The sequence below is a fragment of the Nyctibius grandis genome, chromosome 5 (assembly GCF_013368605.1).
Source record: "Nyctibius grandis isolate bNycGra1 chromosome 5, bNycGra1.pri, whole genome shotgun sequence".
NCBI lineage: Eukaryota > Metazoa > Chordata > Aves > Nyctibiiformes > Nyctibiidae > Nyctibius > Nyctibius grandis.
In genome coordinates, this window is record NC_090662.1 from 46,232,885 (window position 1) to 46,256,698 (window position 23,814).

The following is a 23,814-nucleotide window of genomic DNA, read 5'->3' on the forward strand; positions in this document are numbered from 1 at the left end:
ATAAGATTATTGAAAAGTGATAAAATCTAAGGTGTATAATAATGTTACATTCTTCACTTTTTCCATGTAAAATTATTAACTCAGTAGCAGATAATATAACTACTATTAATAATAGAGCAATTTTACTTTTTTTTTCTGAAGTGGTGGTGATAATACAAGCTATTTTATCCTTTCGTAGTGGATGTTACACTTTAAGGCAATTTATTATAACACGTTTATCATGCAGCTATGCCTCACTTTATTAGCCTGTTGCATTCTGAATATGCTTTTAAAAATTCTTAAAGCTTTCTGTTTTCTAAAATTTTATACTGTGAAAAGGGCTGACATGTAGAAACCTTAAGGCAGCAAATTACGGTGTATATGTAGGAAAAATTATTTGCCAAACATACATAACAGAATTTATTTTCCATTAATTTGTTTTGTGGTCTTTTATACCTAGAAATAGTAGTTTCAGGTTTCTGAGAGGAACAAAAAAAACTTATTGTAGTATTGTGGAAGAATAATGAATATAGTAGCGAACACTTAAATGGCACATCCATCTTTATTCAATAATGCCAAAAGTCTTCAAACCTAGTTTGAGTAAATTTTCAAGTGTATTGTGAAAATTATCTTCTGATACCCATGAGTATTTTATTTTACTTGAAAACTCGTGTATTTCTTCTGTGTTAGATGCCTGAGAACTAAAGCTGTCATTCTGAGGCACTGTATACCATTAAATGCGTTTTGTGTGTACATGTTTGCATGTGTGCAGACATGTAAGCAAAACCAAAACATATACACTGAAAAAGGTGGATGCTTTTTATAGACTTTGTAGTTTTTTAAAATGTTCAGTGAGCAATCACAGTTCATGTTGTAATTTAGGTCTTTGAAAGTATGTCTTTATAACTGAAGTTACTTTAGGTTAGATTATTCCATTGGGGAAGTTATCTTCTTTGTTGCTTCCAGCTGAGATATAGTAAGCATATCACTCAAATTCAACTTCATTTCCCAGGAGGTAAAAAGCCGTTGTGTGTGCTTTATTACACAAGCATGAAAAGGTGATGCTCTCCACTGTTTCAGAGGGAAATACAGATTATATATGGGAGAGAGAAATAACTCTGAGAAGTCACATGGAAGACAGGATACAGAAGTATCATCCAGGCCCTGCTGAAGTCAAAGAAAGTTTTGTCTTTGTATGTACAGGGCCAGTGTCTCACTCTGCTAATTTAAGAGAGTGGTTCTGATCGTGATAATGATGGCAATGATAGTGCTCACATCCTGATTTCCAGGTTATGGTGTCCTCAGTAATGATCAATGTCTGTGATCACTACTGGGTCAGAGCCCGTTCCACGTGCCACCAAAGCCAACCTGCTTTAATATCAACCTCAGTGAGAGAGTGTTTTGGGCCCTTTGTCAACAAAAGCTGAAACTGGCTCAAAAAATGATATTAGAACTCTACAGCTTTCATAGCCAGGTTGCTTTTATATGTTCAACAAACATAAGCACCAGGGGAAGGTTATAATCAGAATACACGAGACTGAAGGGATTAGGTTTGTGCAGAAGTGGGAGTTTAGTTGTCTTTGGATGACTGTGTAGTCAGTGTCTTCTACAGGAGACAACATGGATTAGGAATGTAATGAAACTGATTTCTGGAGGAGCCTATCTCCCCTTAGTATAAAGTTTACATAAGAGGATAATGACTTTTCTACAGCAGGCTCCTAACAAAGTTATCTAAAGTTGGTCAATGTGGCAACACTTTAACATTCCTAATCCCATGTAATCTGTCCATAAGCAAACTCAGAATTGTGAAAATTGTGCACACTGAAGAAGAGCAAGATTCTGCCTGTGAAAGAGTATCATTTGCCTATCCAATCCTAGGGCCAACAGCAACATTTCAAATTAAATGTAAAAAGAACGAAGGAAGTTGATTTATGGTAAGTGAAATTTCATTGCAAAGAATATGCTTTATTTAAGGAAGATTATAATTTCATACCATTAAGTATAAAACCTCTTAAAATGATTTAGACAATTAGTAGAAAAATCTACTGTAAATAATAAACAGTAACCTAAGGGAGAGAATGGTTTTAGATGTAATTTCTGATTTCTTTTTATCCTAAAATTTCCTGTATTCTTGTATGACTAACTGTGGGAATTGAATACTTCAAAATCTGAGGTAGGCCCTTTGCTCTTTAGTTATGACTTCATTGCTGCTTTGAGATTCAGTTAAAAAAATACGGTGCTGGTGGCCTTATTTATATCTGTCAGTACAGACAGATGACAACAATGGTTACATTATATTTTTATGCTTCGCTTTGCTAGTGGATTCCATTATCACAGCAATACATCTAAACTTTCTGCAGTGATGATCTTTCAACCACCCAGATACTAAGAGAAAACACATGTGGATGAAAGAAGTTCTGTCTCATTTATGCATTAGGCAGTAACTGGTTTCAGTAAGATGTCAGCAAAATTCCCCGAGACAGACAAACTATTTTATCATGTAAAGGAATGATGAGCACAGCTTGAGGTCCAGATGGATTTTGTTAAATTTGTTATATTAAAAGAGCACCCTAGTTCTCCTAGGCACATAAACAAAGTTAGGTAGCTGATTTCTATAGGCAGTTGCATATATAACTACTGCAATGAACTGGGTTTCATACTGCCTTCTGCTCAGAAGTACTAGGGAAAAAATGAAGCATATTGGACACACAGCTTGTGCTGTGTGAAATACAGTAATGCAAATGTAGTGGTTATGATTACGAATTCAAATTACATCCATGCCAGAATACTGGCAATCCATACGCCAGTCTTGGTTACACCACTCTTGATTTAGAAAAAGGTTTTTGTTTCAGTGTTCTCGAGGTTTAAAATATAACCTTAACAGTCTACACCGAGTGCATTGCACTGACATAGGCTAAAAAATGGAATGTGTGAAGTTGTGTGTCTTCTTTGGTTAATGCAACTTGATGAACCAAGTCTCTTTGCTGTCCTTAGCTCTTGCCATGCTAGTCACTTGGTTTTAATGAAGGGAAACAGGTAGGTAGTTCCTGCTTTTCCCACTACAGAATCATTATTTAATGGATGCAAAGCAGAAAAATTAGGAAAAGTTTTATTTCTTCTTTCTATTCTCCATTTTCTACTAAGGGTGAAAGCAAACAAACTGCTATTAGCCTAATCTGATGTATTTTTATGCGTCTGGGAGATAATGTAGAATGAATTGCTTAATGTGATTGCACCAGGATCTGCAGCATCTGACCTTCAAATGGACCTTAGGGATTTAATTTTACTTTAACTGAGCTATATTTCTGTCTTGAAAATCAGCTTTGGCCCCATTTTGTTCTATTCCTCAAAGACGCAATCATTACAGTCCTCACGGTTCCCGACAAAAGGAGCTTCAGGAAGTTCTTTCATCTTCATTGTCCCAAAGTCCAAGTAACTAAAGTATATAATATCTCTGCATATCTCTTAAATCAGTTAACCGTGTGCCTAGGCAAATAGATGATATTTAATAATGAGTTGCATAAATTAGAGATTTGTTCCTGTGATAAGCACTATATAGGTCATCAGGAAAAGTGGCTCTTCTTGCTCATCCCGTTTGTTTACCTCACACAACTATGAAATTAATTTACACATTTGATATAACTGTCTTTATATGCTGGGAATTACTGTGGTTTCAGGAGTTTTCTAGGCGACAGCTATGATATATTGACAGAACAATATGTAAAAAATACACGTTCATACTCTCCTACATATTAATACTACTGCCACAGATTCATTAGCAATTATTTTGACCTTTTTTTTCCTAAAATTCACCTTAATGGCCGTATTTTGAAATGGCACGAGAAGAATGTGTGAGCACTATTTGAGTTTTCATAATACGTACTTCTGTTTCACTTGAGGCACTTAGAAATTACCATACACAAAAGGGTTACTTTTTGATGATGGCAAATGTCTATCCTTTCTAATAACCTTCATAAAGAAAAGGCAGAACAACGCAATAGCAAGAATGTATTTTTCACATACTTCTCACCTATATCCCATCCTCACTAAGATAAGAAGATAAGTAATGATATTCCTTAAGCTTAACGTAAGGAAAAAAAATGGCTTTCAAAGCAGACTTTCAATTGCTAAAACAAATGGTCTTTTCTATAAGATAATGTAGCACATACAGACAGAAAATATGAAAATGTAGATTATAAAGCATTTTATAGCCTCTCAATAGCTTTTAAGATTTTTTTTAACATTTCATCTCTTATTTAAACTTTTCACTACCAGCCTCTCAGAAACTGCTTGTATCTATTACCTTCTTACACAATTGTATGGGCTGGATCCTGAAAAACTTGTCCTTTACTGGTCGGTACCTGCCCTTGTGTGTTATTTAGTATGTTCTATGGTTCTTCCTCTCTGCAAAGTACGTGACGTTTGTCTGAATATTTTCTTTAGGAACCTGTGACATGTAGTTACACTGATTTCTCTTGTTTATACATTATCTCTGCCATCTGCTCAAGAATGATGCTTTGTTCTCTGCCTCTTGTTCTGTTTGCATTTCAAAATGCTACTGTTATCCTTTCCCGTTGTCTGTTCTTACTGTTCTCAAAAGCGTTTTAATTCAGTTTAGTGACGATTTTCATCCTGTGCATTTTAGATATTCTCATTGTCTTGCACTTGTCTCCTTTGCCACTCATTGGTTTTTGTATTTCAGTTTTGATGCATTTTGGCCATAATTTTCACTGTTGCTCATCCGGATCATGTAGAGTTTAATGGGAAGTGTTCCATTCATCCTTGTAGCATTTTATCCAACATATATTTCCTTTCAAAGGAACAGAAGCTTTATAAAGTAGTTATTTTCCCTTCAGGCATTCTTTGTTGCTCTACCTTCACTCTCCATACAGATTCATTAATTCTTCTCATTCTCTGAAAATGAGTTCTGCTGAAATTGTGTCCAAGCATTTTTTCCTTTCCCAGGTCTTCCACCTATTTAGTTCTGATGTCTTGCAAACATTTGGAATTCCCTATAATTTTGTGGATATGGCAAATATAACTTAAATAAATGCAAAGTTCAATGGCAGCCATAGTGACCTATTGCAGTCTTCATTCTTTCTTTTTACCTATGATTATTTTTCTTACTTATTCTGAAGCAAAACGTTCTTTCCTTATTCGTATTTATTCCTTGATAGATCCCTTGATAGCAATGTATGATTCAGTCTTTTCCTTGCATTCTTGCATTCATTTAAGTCATAGTTTTATGTTTGTACTGCTACTTTCTTTGCTGTCAGTTCTTTTTATCAGCTTTAATCTCTTAATATTTTCACAAATTGTACCACAAATGTGATAGTCTACATATCGTTGTTTTGCAGATATCAGTTAATGAAATAACAGTACACTTCAGAGCTGCTATGGAGAAGATTACTTTCTCTCTTCATTGACAAAAAAAAAATATTACACATCCATACCCTTCCAAAGAAGCACAGGCAGTGCTGTTTATAGCAATTAGTGCCCATGGAAAACGGATTAAAATACAAGTAAAAAAATGAGGTTTTGTTGTATTTAAAATTCATCACACTTACAAGAGATAAATTAGCAGTTTAGGAAAATCACTTATATATGTATTTGTGGTTTTATCTGCTTTTTTGAAAATGTTTATGGGAAAAAATGTTTTTTATAGCTAAAATCTTGGTAGAAGGTTTTGTAATTTCTTTGTATTGTGTATCTCTTTATTATTTTATGGTCAATGGGGAGACCCAACAAAATGATTTCAAATGTACTTTTTAATACCTTAAACAAGAACAGCCTTAACTGTGTGTTAATAAGTTGGCTGATGCAGGTTTATAGCAATCCCAACTATGCTTGAGGGTGTGTTGATGAATGTGGATTTTCTGGAAATCTAAGAAAGGGTTCAAAAGACAATGAGTGCAGGTTTGAAAAAGTGACAGCCTCAGACTTTCTGGCACCCCCTTCTTCATTCCCTCTAGGAGAAAACTTTGTTACAGTCTTATTCTATCAAACTGTGAAGCAGAATAGTGGCGTACATTACTATGCAGATCATCTGATATAATTTTGTTCTAGTGTAAGATCATAAATGGTATGGAGACAAGGTCATAAAAGGGTACAATTGTTCCCTAAGGGCATACTCCTAGTTCTAGCAGCACGCTGTTATTTACTTGGCTGATTTGTTCAGAAAAAATAGTGGTTTTTAAAAGATTTTTTGCATTACTTAAGGTGAGTTACAGGTCAGGTTAAGCACAGTACCTAAGTAGCACATTTAATACTTAGTTGATGTCCTTTTTGTTTCTTTAAGGTTGTGATTTCATATATTCTTTCATTAGATTTCACAAAATACCTATAATACAAATATTGGGACCAGGGTGGGAAGGTATGGTCACTGTGGTGGACAATTCATTCTTATTACAAGCCACTGTGTTCTGCAAGAACATAAATGTTGATGCAAAAACTGGGTTATCTGAGTTTTGGTTTATGAACCATGAACAACAGGAAAACATTGAAAACACAATTTTACTTCTACCTCCAAGCCTGAATCAGCTGGAGACAGACTTATTATATAAGATGCCAGAAGTTCAAAGAGTGGAAAGGAGAAATGTCCACCTAATATAGAACAGATGACATGGTATGAGCTAGAACTGCCTAAGCCATAGACATTTCCTCTTGTGGATGAAAAAATAAATGTGTATTTCTGTGTTAGATATGTATAAAAAATATACATCTATAAAATAGAAAATAGAAATATATATGCATATATACATATATAATATTTACATATAACTAAACTTTTTAAAAAATATATATTTGTAGATAGATAGATACATATACATAGATATAATCATATATTAAATCACCAGGACTGGGCTAAACAGGCAAAATAAATGTCTGAAAAATATTGTTTGTGGGAAAATGCAGGTTGTTTTGATTTCTTCCTCAGTCTTCCTTGGCTGTCTATTTGAGGAATCAGGGATCTTTTAGCTGCCCAGACTGTTTGGAATGGTGAGGAACCTGGAAACTTTTGTTTCCTGTGGCATCTCTTCAGGCAGGCTTGGGATTTGGTGTCAGGTGAACTTTAGAATATTATTTCTCGTGCTTTTTGACAGGCAGGCAGATGAGAAGCATGCGGCCAAAGAGTTTGTAAAATAAATAAATAGAAATTGCATATAGCACAATCAAGATCTTCTGGGGAAATTTTTCCACTTACAATTCATTCTTTTTAATTTAGTTTTTTTATCAGGGAATCATTCTAATAGAAAAGTCTTAAACAGTTCCGGAGTGCAATCACCCTAGTGATATAAATGCACTTTATAAGATCAACAGCATATTAAAATTCAAGTATACCAGTAAGTTAGAAAGACTTTGATTACATACTACAAATCCCTTTTCCTTTTGTCTAATTTTAAGAGATCACATAGCTGGCATTTTAGAACCACCATGTGACTCTTAACGTTACAGGAAAATGACAGAGCAACGTAACATGATCCTTCTGATCTTTCAAAAGTCTGTTAATAAAAAGTAGACGATATTCAAGGTGACGCTGAATGGGTTACTTTTTGAAGAAGGAGGTTAAAATATTTTCAACTTGATTCATGCTCTGTATCCAGGTTTTTAGGAGATGCATCCTTTAGCTTTATGTGGTATACACACTATCAAGGAGCTGCTTCTCTTCTGATGTACCATGCTATTTTAATAGCAGCAAGACAGACTTTCTGGCAGTTTAGTCCAGTGTTGAGCAGTCACTTGCCTTCCCTCTTCATCTTCTTTGATCTTATTTACCCATTTCAGTTGAATATTTCACTTCACCTTCAGTGGGAGGGCATTTAAGAATCTTTAGTATTGTAGCTTATAGTGATTTCCTAGGTTTCCCGACACCTTTTAGGACCATTTCTTAACCTTCATATCCTGCCTGCAACTGCATGCCCTCAATCAGTTCCCTGCCTCGGTGGAACAGGGTGCATAGCTCCCCAACACAAATGACTGTGCTGCGCAGCCATGTGGCACAGCGCAGAGTGTGGTTCCTGCAACCGAGGTGGCTGTAGTAGAGCTGTGGTGTTCCCCATCAGCACCTCAGGGTCAGTATGATCTCTAACATCTCTGTAGCTTCTTTCTCAATACTACCCCAGCTACCTCTGTACTGAACTGCCTTTCTGGGTAGTCTCAGCATTTTTATTCCATTTTCTTATGGCATTTCACTAAGGGAACAGCAAAAGAAATTACCCAGTGTCACCATTTCATATCTGCTGTGCTGACTATGTTTCCTCGGTTTGCAAGAAAAAATATGGGGGCTCGATTTCCACCTGGAATCCAGTTTGCAGATGATTTCTAAGGATTTGGGATAAGATGTGTGTATACCATCTTACCTCTTTTGAACAGGATTTGCTTAACCAAGAGCATCTGCCTTCTCTTCCCTTATGCATTAGGTGAAACAGGAGAGTTAAGCATAATGCCAGAGGCCAGAAGGACTGTTCCTGGCCCAGGTCCAGCACTGCAGTTACCCCAGGACTGCAAGACAGGGCTGTAGCTCTGGAAGCAGCAGGGTTTCCTGCCAGCTCTGCAGTCAGGGTTGGTCTCCTCTGTAGTTTGTATGTCCCCTTCCTGCCAATGCACTGTGGCTGGGCTTTGCAGGCGACTGCTGTGGATCCTCTGAGGAGTTGAAGCTGTGACCATGTCAGGGAAGACTACTGGTTGTAGTATTATGACAGTGGAAAGGGTCTTGAGAGCAGAGAGCTGAGAAACAGAGGCTTTGAAAATCCCCCTTTCCAACCCTCTGACAAATAAATCCTTCCTTGTTCTAAATACTTAGTGTTAAACTTCTACTGTGCTGCTTTAAAGCGGGCACATATTTATTAAATGTTTGAGTGGATCTATAAGCATAAAAATGACTGTTTTAAGCAAAACAGGTTTATTTTCCTGACTGCCAGATATTACCCACAGATAATTATTTGGTAGGATGGAGGGCAGCAGATAAATATTTGTTTATACATTTAGAAGAATGGGTAGACTTTAGATGTGTTGCAGTTCACATCTCTAATAGTGGGGTTAAGAGTTGGGAAACAGGCATCTGTGCAAAACTTTAACGGGTCAGCACATCCAGTGCTAATTGAGAAGTAAAACCCAAAGTCATTAGGAACTGGATGCACCTGGCTTATGTGAGCTGTTAAAGTTCTCTTTTTCCCTTTCATTTGTCACATTACTTTGGAAAACAAATTTACCCAGTCACAGTGGAAGTGATGCTTTACTGACATTGACACATCTATCAATGCCTTTCAAGCCAGTCTGGAAAGTTAGAAAGCAGCCTATAAGCTGACACTTCATGAATTTGCTAGTGGATCAAGTCCCAGGTAACAGGCATGGAAGGAAAGCATTCCAGCAAGCATTTCCAGATAAGTGCTTCATGTATTTATTGCTATTAAAAAGAAAAAAAAAAAGGTGGCGTCTGTCTGTGGGCTAGCTTATCGACAACTCGGCAACATCACTGAGATTAAGTTATTTGATCTCTCCAGTTACATTGGAATTGTGGTGTTTGAGGTAGAAAAGCTATGATATGCTATGGCAGTGCATCCTGTTCACTCTACTTTCCCAGCTCACTGTCCGTGTTGATTGTACTGTATATCATTTTACCTTTTACAACATAAATGCAATAAGGTTTTATTTGACATATCATTTTTCTCACAAACTTGTTAGCTTAGTCAATGCAGATAACCAGCTAACCATTTCTACATTTCTTCATTTTAAATACATTCTAAAAAACACCAGTGGAAGATCTTATCAAAAGATGGGCTATTATGCCAGGCACAAATTTAACAACTTCAGCAAAATATCCTATGTCACATTTGCATCATAAGTCCAGACATTATTAAGAAAGATAGCTGTAAGTGAAACATAATTTAATATACTAGTGACTAGATAGATAAAAATGCATAAACTGTAATTATTACAATACTATTATATTTTATTATAATTCCCACAGAATTTATGGTCATATAAAAAAGCACTTTGTCAGCATTACTGTGAAGATATATGTCAGAGAATTGAATGCTGCTTCCCCTATATATTGAATGATTCCTTTTTGCTCTATTGAGATTGAAGTACTCTCCTTTTTTTTATATTCATTGTGTGTACATGTGCCATGTGTCATTGGCGTAGAGGCAATGCTGAACCCTTTATTGGGGTTTAATTTGGTAAAGTAACAATAATCATGCATCCCATTCAACTCTGATGTTGTCCCTTGATTTGTGCCTTCCCCTTGTGCCTCTTCAGGACTGCTGTGCCAGTATGGGGAGACCTTTCTCCCTTGAGGGCTTCTCCCATCCACTTTATACTCAGGCTATCTATCTGCTTCAGTGGACTGGTAGTAATCGCTTAACACTTTTCTGGTAGACTCAACAAGACCAGGTGTTTCTTCTAAGTGCTACCAGTCTATAAAGCCGGACTAGAGCACTGTGATTTCTGTTGCCACTCAAGAATTGCTGGAAGATGCAGAACTGTAAGAGACAAAAGCAATCTGTGACTGTAAGAGTTTCTGTTTACTCAGTTCTCTGTCACTTCCTTAATAATGCAAGGAATTTGATGTTGTGATTGCACCTGGCTTAGGCACCTGTCTATAGCCTTAGGCTGTGTGGATCCCAAAGGATGCACCTGTTCATAGTAAGTGAAATTACCCATCAGGAGGCCTTACCTTGGCTGTACCTTTGACATACCCCCTATGCAAATGTCTAAGACAATAGAGGAATAAATTTGCTGTTTAGTAATGACACATTGTCGGGTGTTTTTATATATATATTTATATTTGCATATATAAAGCGCCTATCACCATATTGGTAAACATTCTTTGGAACCGCTCTGAAGGTTCCAAAGCCCTGTAGCTCTTAGCCCTGTAGCACAGCATATCTTCTGTTGCAGAAACACCACTCGGATGCCTTAATAGACAAAGGTCCATTTTCCTATGGAATTTAACAGTGAGTCTAAGCACCTGTCAGGGCTTTCCTAATGAAGCCTAGGATTCATTGCCTGGGTAATACATCACATACGTGACCTGTACTGCTCTAACAGTAATGAAAATTATGATGGGATGCTTCTTCTGTATAGCTCTACTGTCAGGAGGGCCACCTTTCTTTAGTGGGAATTTTTCTGAGTCCACGTTGGATCTGGTATAGCAAAATCGTTCCTAACTGCCAGACTGTGAACCCAGTCAGGTTGCTGGAGAAACTAGTAGCTGTATATTTGTGCTTAGTACTTTCTGCGGGTGGAAAAAAAAAAAGGCACAAAGTTTTGAGGTGCACTCTGTATGAATTGAGCTAGACTTCAGTAATTCAGTCACTGGAAATTTGCCCTCATTGCCTATTCCTAAGATAATTTCTAGCAAATGAGACAAGTTATAACAGTATCCATTATTTCATAATCTGTGCATTGCATCTCTCATAAAAATCTGTATGTTTGCATTATCTCATATTTTTGCCAGTTAATTTGTGTTTTCTATCTGTGTTCAATTTGCATTCATTAACTCATAGTTTGCTGGTAAGTGTGTTCTTTCTATACATGTTCAAAGAAATTCTTTAATTCAATTTCTCTGTTTCTTCTCATACAGTCTCACAGCCAGATATGCAACTCAGTCTAATCACAGTGGAATTGCAACCAGTCAAAAAAAGACTTCTAGGTCAGTTAAATATCTCTAATTTATTGCTTGTTAGTGATACTCAAGCAAGTATATGCCCATTGATATTTTGTCCTTTGGACATAAGCAGACATTATACAATGTATATTTATGTTACGCGCAACAATGAGCTTTGCCATGGGAAAGCCTTGTATGGACTGGAGGGAGCTGATTTGTACTGTATATTAGTAATCTTTCTGGTTGTTACGTATTCTGCATCTTTGTATCCTGCATGTAAAATATTGGATGTGAAGGACCAGTTGGTGATTTTAGTGCTCTCGACTCTCTGGCTCAAATCCTTACTTTAGTCATGAATGAAAAGCAGCTTAGGAGTCCATCCCAATACCCACTAGATGTCTTGCGTGCATCACAAATCCACCTGAGAAGTTGAGTTCACAGAGCTGAGTTCACAGAGCTAAGTTTTGCAGAAGCAAAACAGAGCAGGAAAAAAGAACAACTTTCAAGACTTCTGCTCCATCAAGAGTAGCCTGCGCACAGTCCCCACTAACAAGATGCTTTGTTTTGGCAGTGAATTTGACAGAGCTGTGTGTAGAAGCTGACCTGTTTCAGATTTCATCAGTAGTTTCAGTTTATTACTTCCATGAGCACTAAAATCTACAAGCCAGATTGCAGAAGAAAGAAACTGAGGTCTAAAGCTTAATCTTGTTTCTAGCTTTTTTTTTTTTTTTTTTTTTTGGTGGGGGATAATTAATGTGTTCATTAATTATACCTTTGCTGTGCAGTTCATTGGTGAGAACAATGAACTCTAAATTGCATAATCTACAATAAAGATTGCATTTTGCAGTATAGCGCACTAACACAATTTGAGTTGCTGGTGATAGCTTGGAATGAGCTATACCACGGTCCGGTTGCTTTGCACCTGCATTTCTAGGTCTTCAGTTTTCCTTATTGCTGATGCTCCTGTCTTGTCCACATTCAACATGTCGGGGTTAACAGTCTTATTGTCTAATACTCTAAATCTGTGGCAGTGTTTCCGAAGCCTGTTCAAAGGTATGTGACTTGTCCCTTATTCGTTATTCTCCTCTTTGCATTTCCTTAGCTGCTTAACAAGATTCTGCAAGAGTAATTTTAAACCTGAATTCAATTAAAAAAGACAGCAAATGAGGTAAACTGGAAAGTGTGTAGAGCAAATGACCTCATGTATAATGTGCTTACTGTGGCAAGTTCTCGAATTCTGGCATGCAGAATATATGCAGAACTATTTTATATTTTAACAGAACAGATGAGTTGCCAGTGTTGCACATGCCTTCTCATTGCTTTTTTTCATTACCTTTGACAAATGATCTCAGGGCTCTTACTGCCTGTCAAATTAGGGTAATGAGAAAGAGCAAATGGATTTTTAAGTTTGTTTTAGTGCATTCTTCAGGGAACAGAAGATCACTCGAATTCATGGGTCACGGTAAAGGTTAGCATGCGTACAGCTGCAGAGCAGAGACAGTCTGCTCTGGGCTCGGCACAGAGGCTAGCAGGGCAGGCTGGTGACCAGAATGAGCCATAAAAATAACTAGTGGATTAGCTCTCTGAGGCTTAAACTGGTAAAGGAAGAGAACATGGAGCTGTTTACATATGTTCGCGAATGAAAATAAAATTATTTTAACATTTCTGTTATACCAGTATATTAAAAAAAAGTTTGGAAGAAATCTAACATTTTATAATTCTTTGTAATGTGATTTTTTTTTCTCCCTTCTGATGCTGCTCTTTCATAATACAGTGAAACTAACAGGATTTAATAACTCTGGTGTAATTTGTATTGCCACTGTTAAAATCATCATATCATTCCATTAAGTGAGAAACAGAAGAGAGATATTCTTCTACGGCAAAAGCCTCTTGCTGATTCGAGCATTTAATTTTGTCTATCAGATAATAAAACTGGAAAGGAGTGCTGGTGCCCACAAAGATGCTGCAGAAAATTTGAAATAAACATGTATTAAAGAATCCTACATCAGAGAACAGATTCAGACAGAAAAAGGATACAGGCTTACACATGCCAGGGACAACAGACTCTACAGATTTTTCCTTAGCATAGCCACACACTAAGGTTCAGATGGTGGCAGCAAATACTAACAAGTGAACTGTATAGTCTGCATTACATACCTCTATCTAACAGGTATACATGCATTTGTAGCATCCAGCTAAACATGTATTTTCAATATTTTTCATTTAAAATAGTAAGGTGGAAGTGCTTTAGCCAATAACCCTCTGAAAAATAACCAAAGATAACTAAAAAGTCAGCTTTTATGTAAACACAGCTGTGAAACATTTACTAGAGTAAGAGATACGAAATATTTCTCAACTATTTATTGATGTGCTTTCTAATAAATTTCTGTAACATTTCCTCTTCAAAAGTGGCAGATTTAAATAAAAATTAATATTGCACTTCAATGGTTTGCTAGGGTGAATCTGTTTTAGCAATGTTAATGGCAAATGCAAAGCATCTTCTTACATGTCTTGTGACTCTAGTAAGCATCTTTTTCCCTCTTGTGTGCGTAAGGATAAGCTTTTATTTTCATTTGTGGAGTCTAACTAATGCGAATCCTCCTGTTGATTGTTGCTTACCCGAAATCATTGTTTTCGGTTGTTGGTTTTAAATTCTGGTCTGATATTTGCATACTGCCTCCTCTATATGTTGCATTACATAAAATGAACTGATTTCTGATTATACCATTCCAGGCTTCCAGGACCCTCAAGGGTGCCAGCTGCAGGCAGCAGTACCAAAGTCCAGGGAGCTTCTAATTTAAATCGGAGAAGCCAGAGCTTTAACAGCATTGACAAAAACAAGCCTCCACAATATGCAAATGGAAATGAAAAAGGTAAGTGATTAAAAGTTACTAAGCTTACCCTACACAACATACTAGAGGAAAAAAAAATCACCAAAAGAACCCATCCACAAAGGTCAAAGAAGTGAATGTAATATTTAGACTTGGTAAGGAAGACCTATGGAGTTAGGGCTCTGAATTAGGACTTGTGGTTGAGTTGGAATTAAAGTTCAGAACTGAAAACTTTCAAGATGTTATAATTATATTTTACCCCTCTTTGACAGAAATATCACTGGGTGATTTTTCTGAAGTAAAAATGAATCCGTATCGGATGCCTATAATCTTCGTCCATATTCAAGTTTACTCATACCCAAAGGAAGATTGCCATGATTTCCAGGGGACTTTGCATCTTAGCCTCTAATGGAGAAGAATCAGAATATTATATTTGCATCAGAATATTACATGTGTCTATTCCTTCAGAACCTTACCTAGTGTACGTATAAGTCTGAGTAGAGGATTGGAAATTAAGTCAAATGTAATGAAATTTTGCAGGGATTTGAATTCAATGTTCATGTTTTGTTGCCTCCTTTAAATACCAGCTTCCACTATGGAAACAAACTGAGTTCCCTGGGTCCTTCCGTTTCTCCCACCCTGACACTGTTTTCCTGGAAAATGTGCCTCTTCAGGCTTTATCTCAGAAAGGGTAATGTAAAAATTCAGCTTTCTGAGTTGTGTAACTAATCCAGCCCCTTCCCCCTCTTCTTTCTCCCTTTGTGTAATGAACAGCATTTTATTCATATCTCTGGGTTAGAATACAGTTGAAAATGATACAATATACATAGTACCCATTTGCATCCTTGGGGTCTGTGGGAGGAACAAGTATGCAGTGAATGTTCTTCATCCAAGCAACAGGCAACTATCCAGATTTTTTTTACTGAATTCTGATGAACACACTTTGCCCCTAGCTGTATCGAAGGATATAAAACCATCCTTTCAATAGTTATTTCTTTATTTTTACTATCCGAGTTGAATGTTTTAGATAGTTCTATAGTGGGATTTATTTTATCAAGAACTTGTTTATGGTAAGACATCCAGACTAAAACTAGAAAGAGATCAGAGTGAAGACTGAGCGGACACTGTATAGTTCAGAAATATGATAGAGAAGTTATGAAGTAGGAGATGTGTCTGCTTGAGTGAAGGTATGTACAGCAGTTTAGGTTTTAGAATCGCCTCATAATATTGACATAAGTTTGCTACTGAAATATGTGAGAGTGAAATGATTCAAGGTGAGACATGCTGGTAGATATTAATATTCTTAGCCGGTTACTTGGAAACTGTCTTTTGGCTGCTAAGGTTTGCATTGTATTGCACATTTATGTGGCTTTTTGCATGATGGATTTCTTTACTTTCCGATTTCTTTACAGCAGAGAATGAGAACCTTGATGAGATTTTTAGTGAAGTCATCACTTGCAAGAGTATAAGGAGCGGCTTTTTTTGTGTATAATCATTCAATTCATTTTACAGGATATAGAAAATATAATGTCACATAACTAGAGAGTACTATATTTGAGATGTTTCTGTCTGCTCTTTTTTCTTTCTTTCAAGACAGAAGAATGGATGGAAGAGCATTGATTTTACATGAGAATATAAACCAAATACAAGTTTGGTTTAGAGTATAAAGCAGAAGTTAGAGAAAAATAAACTGGATAAAATGACTGCTGGGACTGCAAGGATAGTAAAGTGATATTTTTTATAATACCCTAAAAGAACACATGAGAACCTGTATTTGAATTCACCATGCTACTTCTTTACCTAAAGAGTAAAACAACTGAACTATGCTATATTTTAAATTTAATTATTATAGTGGCTAATTTTTGATATTTATTTAAAGTATTTGAGGATGTTCTGTGACCTGAGGTTTTTTGAATAATTTACTTAGAAACAAACTTCAACCCTCACAATAGTAATAGTAATAACAACAAACACCTCTTTTTAAAAAAAAAAAAAAGTGTCACTAACATTGAAAAACTGATTTTTCCTTACAGTGTGGCACACATAATAAACCTTATATTTCAAATTTTGCTTCTGATGCAGATGCTTTGAGCAAGATAACTTTAACAGCTTCCATTGAATGGATGTACAGTCCATACACTCTAATTTCTGAGACATAGATCATATAGTAAATAGCTTGTAGTTCTGCATTAGTGCTGCATTAACTGAAGCGGAAAAAGAGACAACTTGCGCTAGGTAACTAGTCATTAGAGGTTGGGACCTCCAGACCTCTTCAAGGGCAGACCACCTTTTTCTCTGCTGTACACCTTCATGTATGTGCTATAAGGAGACTTCAGAAAAGATATACAACATAAGGTTTGGTTCTTTTTTTTTTAATCCAGTTATATGTAATACTTGAAATCCATTCCTGCATAACACAGTTTCCAACTCAGTTAGAGTGGGAATCGATACGTAGTCACAGAGTTAAAGGAGACCTGAAGGTGATCCAAAATAAGATGCAATATGGGCCTTTTATTTAGTATTTCATTATTTAGTATGTCATTAATGCTATCTCCTTTGAATGTTGCTTAGGGAGTAGTTCACACAGTAAGAAACCTAGCTTCCCTGAGGAAATGCAGGTTTGCTCTTTATTGAGTACAGTCCAGTTTTCACCCACAGACCCAACCCATTGCTATGCCACAGGTAACTGTATCTTAACTGTGGTTAAGTCAGGAACAAAAAATGCGTCAAAACGATAAACATGCCATGAACTGAAATTCATCGGTGGAGCTTTAGGGAGCTGATCTTTTTTTTTTTTTTCTGGACTTTGCAATTTATGGATGGGTTTCAAAGAACACATCTGTTTTCCAGGTCATGTCACATCTATCTGCTTCTGACTTAATAAAATAAAGACAAAAATAAAACTATGAAGATGAAACTACCTGAATAAAGTAATTATTGACATTGCTAATAAGGTGGATACCCAGGGCATTTTGAGTCCAGCAAAGAAATAATGTTCTAATTCAAGTCAAATTTTAAAAACAAATATTTACACTTTAGAGCTTAGAAACACTGTATTTGAACACTGATAAGGGTCTCTATGTCATGGAGTTTAATTGCCTGCTTTTCAATATACTTTAATAATATAAAATGGTGTTTGTGTATTGTCCAGACTTGATTTCAACAGTATTTGGTTATTTTGCCCATACCAACTCTGAGAAACTCTGTCCTGGAACTCCATTGTCTGATGATGCAAATCATCGTTCATCTGTGGCCAGTATGGACATCTATAGATAATTTGTTTACATTTCTTCTGGTGCCAGTATTTCACCAGTTGTCCCTGGTAGTGTTCTCCTCCTGTGCTGATAAGGGTTAGCTAGTTTCTAGTGGACAGCTGGAAAAGGACATTTGAATGAGCTGAATTCTTTCAATCTCACCAGATAGACCTCCCATTCCTCCAAACATCCTTATAGCAGTCCCTTGCAGCTCTTCCGTTTTCTACTAACATTTTTATTGTGAGGGACTAAAATTGGATACTCTAGTCTGGGCACTTGCCTGCTATAGAATATCTAGATTAGCAGTACCTAATTGTGCTGCAACAGGGGAGCTGTTGTCACAGAGATCCTGTCTTCTCCAAGAGCACAGAACACAGCAAAGGTCACAGGCGAGAAGACAGAGGAGGATGATTATATATTGGGCTCAAGTTTAACCCCTCATGTGTCCTTTATTTGTGTGACAGCCTATGAAAAGTGGACCTGAAAATGTCCATTCGGTTGTCATGGTTTTGCTAGGTTCTGGTAGAAATTCCTGTTTTTGCACTGAACGCCCAGGGGTGTTGCTGCTTTGCTTTCCCAGTGCAGGTTGGGCTGAACTCTGAAGCACAGAGCTGTCAAGCAGAATGCAAAATTGTTTTCACCCCCAAGCTGATTATGCATTTCAGCAATAAGGGGATTAGGCCCTAGAGAGGAGGCTGTCTTCTTGTAAAATTTAGTTTATAAAAATATGAAATCATTGTCACAGGCTGGATTCACTCTCTAGGAAAATCACCACAAGGTGGGGACAGATCTTGTATGATGAACAGGTAAAGCTAAGTCCCAACTGAACATGCAGAAAGCAGTGAACAATGTTCAGCTTCAAGAAATGCATTTGGGCTGGTGGGAGGGGAATCAATCTTTTTATTCCACATTTTTAAACACACAGACAGACTCTCAATATTTCTTGAGAGCGTGCTGTTTATGGTTTGTGACATAGGGATCAAATAAGTAGCAGTGGTTCCAGGAACCTGTGTTTTTTCACTATTTATATAGCAGAACAAGCTCTTGACCAAACAGTAAATACTCTTCTTGTTACAATTTTTACCCCAATGAGTTTAACATTATATAGCAGGAAATATGGCAAGGCATACATTCTTCTTTTTAATCAGAACACTTTTTTTTTTTTTTTAAGTGAAACTAATAGCCTGAAGCCATACAAATGTAAGAGAATTAATACAACAGAGTGTAGTGGCATCCTGCTGTTCAGAGATTGTTACATGTATTCTGCATTAGCTTTGCATATTCTTACTGTGAATTGTTCTGCAAAACTCTTGGGATAGCTAAAGACCCCAATCCTCCTGTGCAATTAAGGCAAGCTTAGTGCAAGGCAAGATGTGTGCAAGAATATGCTTGTGCACACCCAGTCCTGGGCTATCAGCCACAGGGCTGATCCCTGGTATAAATTAAGGAAGCCTGAGGGCTGCAGTAATTTCCAACAGCTGTTGTTAGCCCTAGGCTCTCTTCCAGGATCTGAGGCTCACCAGAAAATAGCAGGGGCCCAGCCGCAATTCCTGCCTTGGTCGCAAGGGCGGGATGAGCTCTGCAGCTGCCCACCAAAGCTGCTCCATGTGCATGGTACTACCTGGAGCTGGGGAACAAGCCATAATCTCACCTGCCCAGAAAAATGCTCTGAGGCAACCCTTCCCAGTTAACGTTTTCTTGCCTAGTAACTGGCCACAGCACAGCTGCTTGAAACCTTCTGTGAAGGTGACCTGAGCTCATTTAGCATTGTGGGGTTTGCATATTAGGCTGAGGAGCACAAGAAAAACTCCTGGCAGATGGAATTATACAGCATCTATTGAAGGTGGAAGTGGCTGGCCTACCAAAGTACATTTGTTAATAGCGTTAAGCAAGTGAAGGCTGTTACATTTCTTTTGTGTTACTTTTGTTCAGATTTTTTTTTTAATTTTTAAACTAGAACTTCTTACATGCTATTTAGAGAAGTAGATTTTGCTATGTTTGCATTCTTTTTGCTAAAGAAAAAACAGCTTCCCTTTCAGGATCCTCAAAATCATCCCTTTCCTATATGTATTAGTGGCCTTCAGACTTCCAGGTGGGTAGTCTAATCCATACTAGTGCCTTAGGGCTGAGACTGCAAAAATGAAAATTATGCATAAATTCAAACTCTGTGTTGAAAGGACAAATGTCTTCAGTGTCCTCATCTACTATATTATTCAGACAGAGTAGCCTCAAGGCATGACTTTGGCTTCATGTGTGTAAGTAACAAATCAAGCACTCTTTTTTTTTTTTTTGCCATTCCATGAACTCTATTTGCATTGCATGTTTCATAGACTTGCTTGTAGTGCTGAATTTGATATACTACAGGCAGACTTATGCCTAGTTCACTGGTAGTCCTGAGACTGAATGGCAAGATAGATACACTGAGAGAAAATATGTCATCTGCTGAAATAGCTATGTACCACATATTTGATTGCCATTACCACTTCATTTCTCTGGTGCTCCAGAGTGATAGTGTTTAGATTCTCAGATATGTCTTGGAAATCTGAGCTTCATACAGCAGAACTTAACCCTTTTGTGCATCGCTCTGTTTTGCTTAATAAGGCTAGATGACTTTTTAAAAATCATGGTTGTCAATTAGCATAGTTTGATTATTGCAGAAAGAGTCTTGTTCTTACTCATTCTGAAGATTTGCTGAAGTTCCTGGATGATGTAAATGGAGTGACAGTACCAGAGACACGTAAACGAGCCTTCTGTGCCTACCTGAGCTTAGAGGCCCAAAACAGCTACCATTACTGTATCACTAGGATGATATATCTCTGTAATTTTAAAGTACTGACACAGGTGAAACTGTTGAATTTTTTTTTCTGCCTATGAAAGTGCATTGGAATAAGTTCCTGAAGTCAGCTACTAAAGGTTGTTAACTGTACTTAAAAACATTAAAAAATATGGTGACCAGCCTTTTTTTTGCATTTATGAATATTGATTGTATCCATTTAATTTCAGTATTACTCATTCCTCTCCCCCCTACCCAAAACCTCAGCTTTCTAGCATGTATTTTGCTTTCACTAAACATCAAAAACATCTTTCTCTGGTTTTCTTTTTCTTCCAATATTGTAGCATTCTTTCTTCTTCCATGTCTCAATGTTTTATTATTAACAACTGATTGGAAGCATTTCTTTATGACTTGTTAAAGATAATATCTTTATATTGGAAGGTTTAATTTGCATAATGAAATGGTTACAAGGAAGGTGTTTCCAAGGCTCATAACAGTGTTGCACAACACTGTGACTGGGGGGGGGTGGGGCAGGGAAGGCATTTTTGATTATTATCTTTCATGTTCCATGAACATGTAAATTATGTTTATTATAAATCACATGTAATGTAGTTTTAAAACCAGAGGGGTATAGTATCACCTTCAAGCAGGAGACAGGAGGATGACTGTACCATTATGGTTCTTTCTGTTTTTTAAGCAGATTCACCAAAAGGCCCTAACCCATCTGCAGGCATGAATGGAAATGTGCAGCATCCCACCAGCACTGGGCAGCAGCAGGTCTCTGCCATACCCTCTCCAAGTGCCAGCAAGCCTTGGCGCAGCAAATCCATGAATGTCAAACACAGCGCGACCTCTACCATGCTGTCCGTGAAGCAGCCTAGTCCCGCAACCTCCCCTACTCCATCTTCAGACAGGCTCAAGCCACCCCCTTCTGAAGGCATGAAGCCCTCTTCATCTGGACAAAAATCTATGCTGGAAAAATTCAAGCTGGTTAATGCTAGGACTGCTCTGAGACCTCCTTTGTCACTGAGCTCAGGACCCAGTGACAGTGGGAGAGAGGATGATACCTTTTCAGAGTGTGGTGAAATGGATGTCTTAAGCAGTGGGGTGAACAGCGGCGGCTCCACAAGTAGCAGTCCTAAAGTATCACCGAAGTTAACGCCTCCAAAAGCTGGAAGCAAAAATCTCAGCAATAAAAAGTCTTTGCTACAGCCAAAGGACAAAGAGGAAAAGAACAGGGACAAAAACAAAGTTTGCACTGAGAAAACAGTCAAGGAAGAGAAGGAGCAGGTCACTGAAACATCTACAAAGAAGAGCTCAAAAATTGCAAGCTTAATCCCAAAGGGAGGCAAGACGACAGCAGCCAAGAAGGAAAGTTTAATACCATCTTCTAGTGGGATCCCAAAACCTGGATCAAAGGTGCCAACAGCAAAGCAGAGTGCTTCATCCGCATGCACAGGAAGTAAAGAGGTTGAAAAACTGAGGACTACAAAAGCAAACCAGTCCCAACCAACACCAAAATCTCAACTTAGTGAGAAGTCTTCTCCTTCCTCTGCTCTTGCTTCTTCTGAAGGCAAAGAACCAAGTGCAGCTCTCACCCCGGGGTCCTCTGCGGCCCTGTCAGCCTCAATGGCTGCAAGCAGTGGCCAAGGCACTGGTGTCGTCCAGCTTCCTCAGCAACAGCAATACAGCCACCCCAACACTGCCACAGTAGCTCCTTTCATTTATAGGTAAGGTCACGGAGGAAAATTGGTTTTGTGCTGCTATTTAGGAAAGAGAGCTAAAACGGATAGAGCAATGGTCAATCACACTGTTATGTTTCTTATCTCTCAGTTTCTGACGCAGCATCACACACACGTTTTCCTAATATTATTTTTTAATTAATGTTACTGTATGAACAATTTCTTCCAAGGACTCTGAGTGTCTACCTTGTACAAAAGCAATCCACTGCAACTATTTGCCATTTAAAATTCAGGACGTTTTGATTAGAAGTACAAATCGCATGGTACATTCCCTGTGCTGCTTTTGAAAGGTCATGGCTGAGTCAGGTTTCTAGTGAGAATATTCTTGTTTGCAATTTAAGAACCTCAACATTTATTTGCTGATATTCAATAATATTTGCTTAAAATACACTGTTCTTTTAAAAAATCCTAAAATAAACTGCTGATGGTTTCAGAATATGTAACAGTACTAGTAGGATAGTAGAGGAAAAACCATACAAAACATTTGGGGTAGAGAGAAAAGGCTGCTGTTTGCAGGTCCTTTTTCTGTTTAGTTTTATACATGGACTAGGTATTGATTAACTCCATGGAGTTAATTTTTACAGGTAATACAAAGTCTTCTGAAGGCCAAGGCTCTGGAGTAGAGGAATAAACAGTTAAATGTATCAACCTTTGTCTGAATTTATTTTGCTACATGATAGAGCAACTGAAGATAAACTGGGAGATTTTGTTGTTGTACAGCTCAGAAGACAGAGTAAGTGTAGAAAGACTGGCAGGCTGGTTTGAGTAATGATTTCAGATGTCAGCTGTTGGAGGGCTTAGACACAGTTGTGAGTAAATTTAACATCTGATAAAATGACAAATACATTATTAAGCAAAATATACTGGCATTTTTTGTTAGTGAGTAGTAGTATAGATAGTCTTGGCTAAAGATTAAAGAGGTGCTGAAGTAGGCTCTGAGGGAATATATATATTGTTACACACAACTAAACATAACTTCAAAACAAATCTGGATGACTGATAAACTGTTTAAGTTAATTCTGAACAAAAGCAGTTCAGAAAACCATATGGGAGGGGGAAAAGGCATAATTTAGGTTACATTTATTCTGATATGCAGTGGGTAACCTCTTGAGTTTCAATTAAATGTATCACTGAATGTGCTTATTATGCATGCTTCTTTATAACTATCTGGAATAACCTCAGTGATACAGAATATTTGCAGCATGGTACATAGGATGGCCTACATATGTGTTAGGGTGCATATATAAGGAGAGAGGAAAAGAAACTGTGCTTTGCCTTCAGATGTATGAGCTATTTAATGGCAATTTTATGACATATTGATGCCATTTCATTGCATGATGGAGATATCTTGTTGTTCTTTTAAGCTTCATCATAAAGCAAAATGTATTTTGAATTTTAAAGGGCGATAGAAGCATGCATCTTCCACTAAAATTTGGTATTAATAATAATCTGTTTGCTTCAAACAAACAGCAAAGGAGACTGCATTTGAAGTTAAATCTCGCATGAAAATAAAATTCTCAGAGACAGGGTCTGATCTCAGAACGCCATAAACCCAGAGTAATAGACCGACTTTGATGAGGTTACTTCAATGTGTATCTCTGTAACTGAGAGCAGAATCTGACCC

At 37.3% G+C, this 23,814-nt stretch overlaps 1 protein-coding gene across 1 annotated transcript in view; it reads left to right on the forward strand.

Moving 5' to 3' along the window:
* NAV3 (neuron navigator 3) overlaps positions 1-23,814 on the forward strand; it is a 269,185-nt gene that overhangs the window by 109,868 nt on the left and 135,503 nt on the right. Inside the window, 3 exon segments of the mRNA XM_068400337.1 lie at positions 11,567-11,635; positions 14,324-14,463; positions 21,149-22,178. Coding sequence (XP_068256438.1) covers positions 11,567-11,635; positions 14,324-14,463; positions 21,149-22,178 — 1,239 coding nt within the window.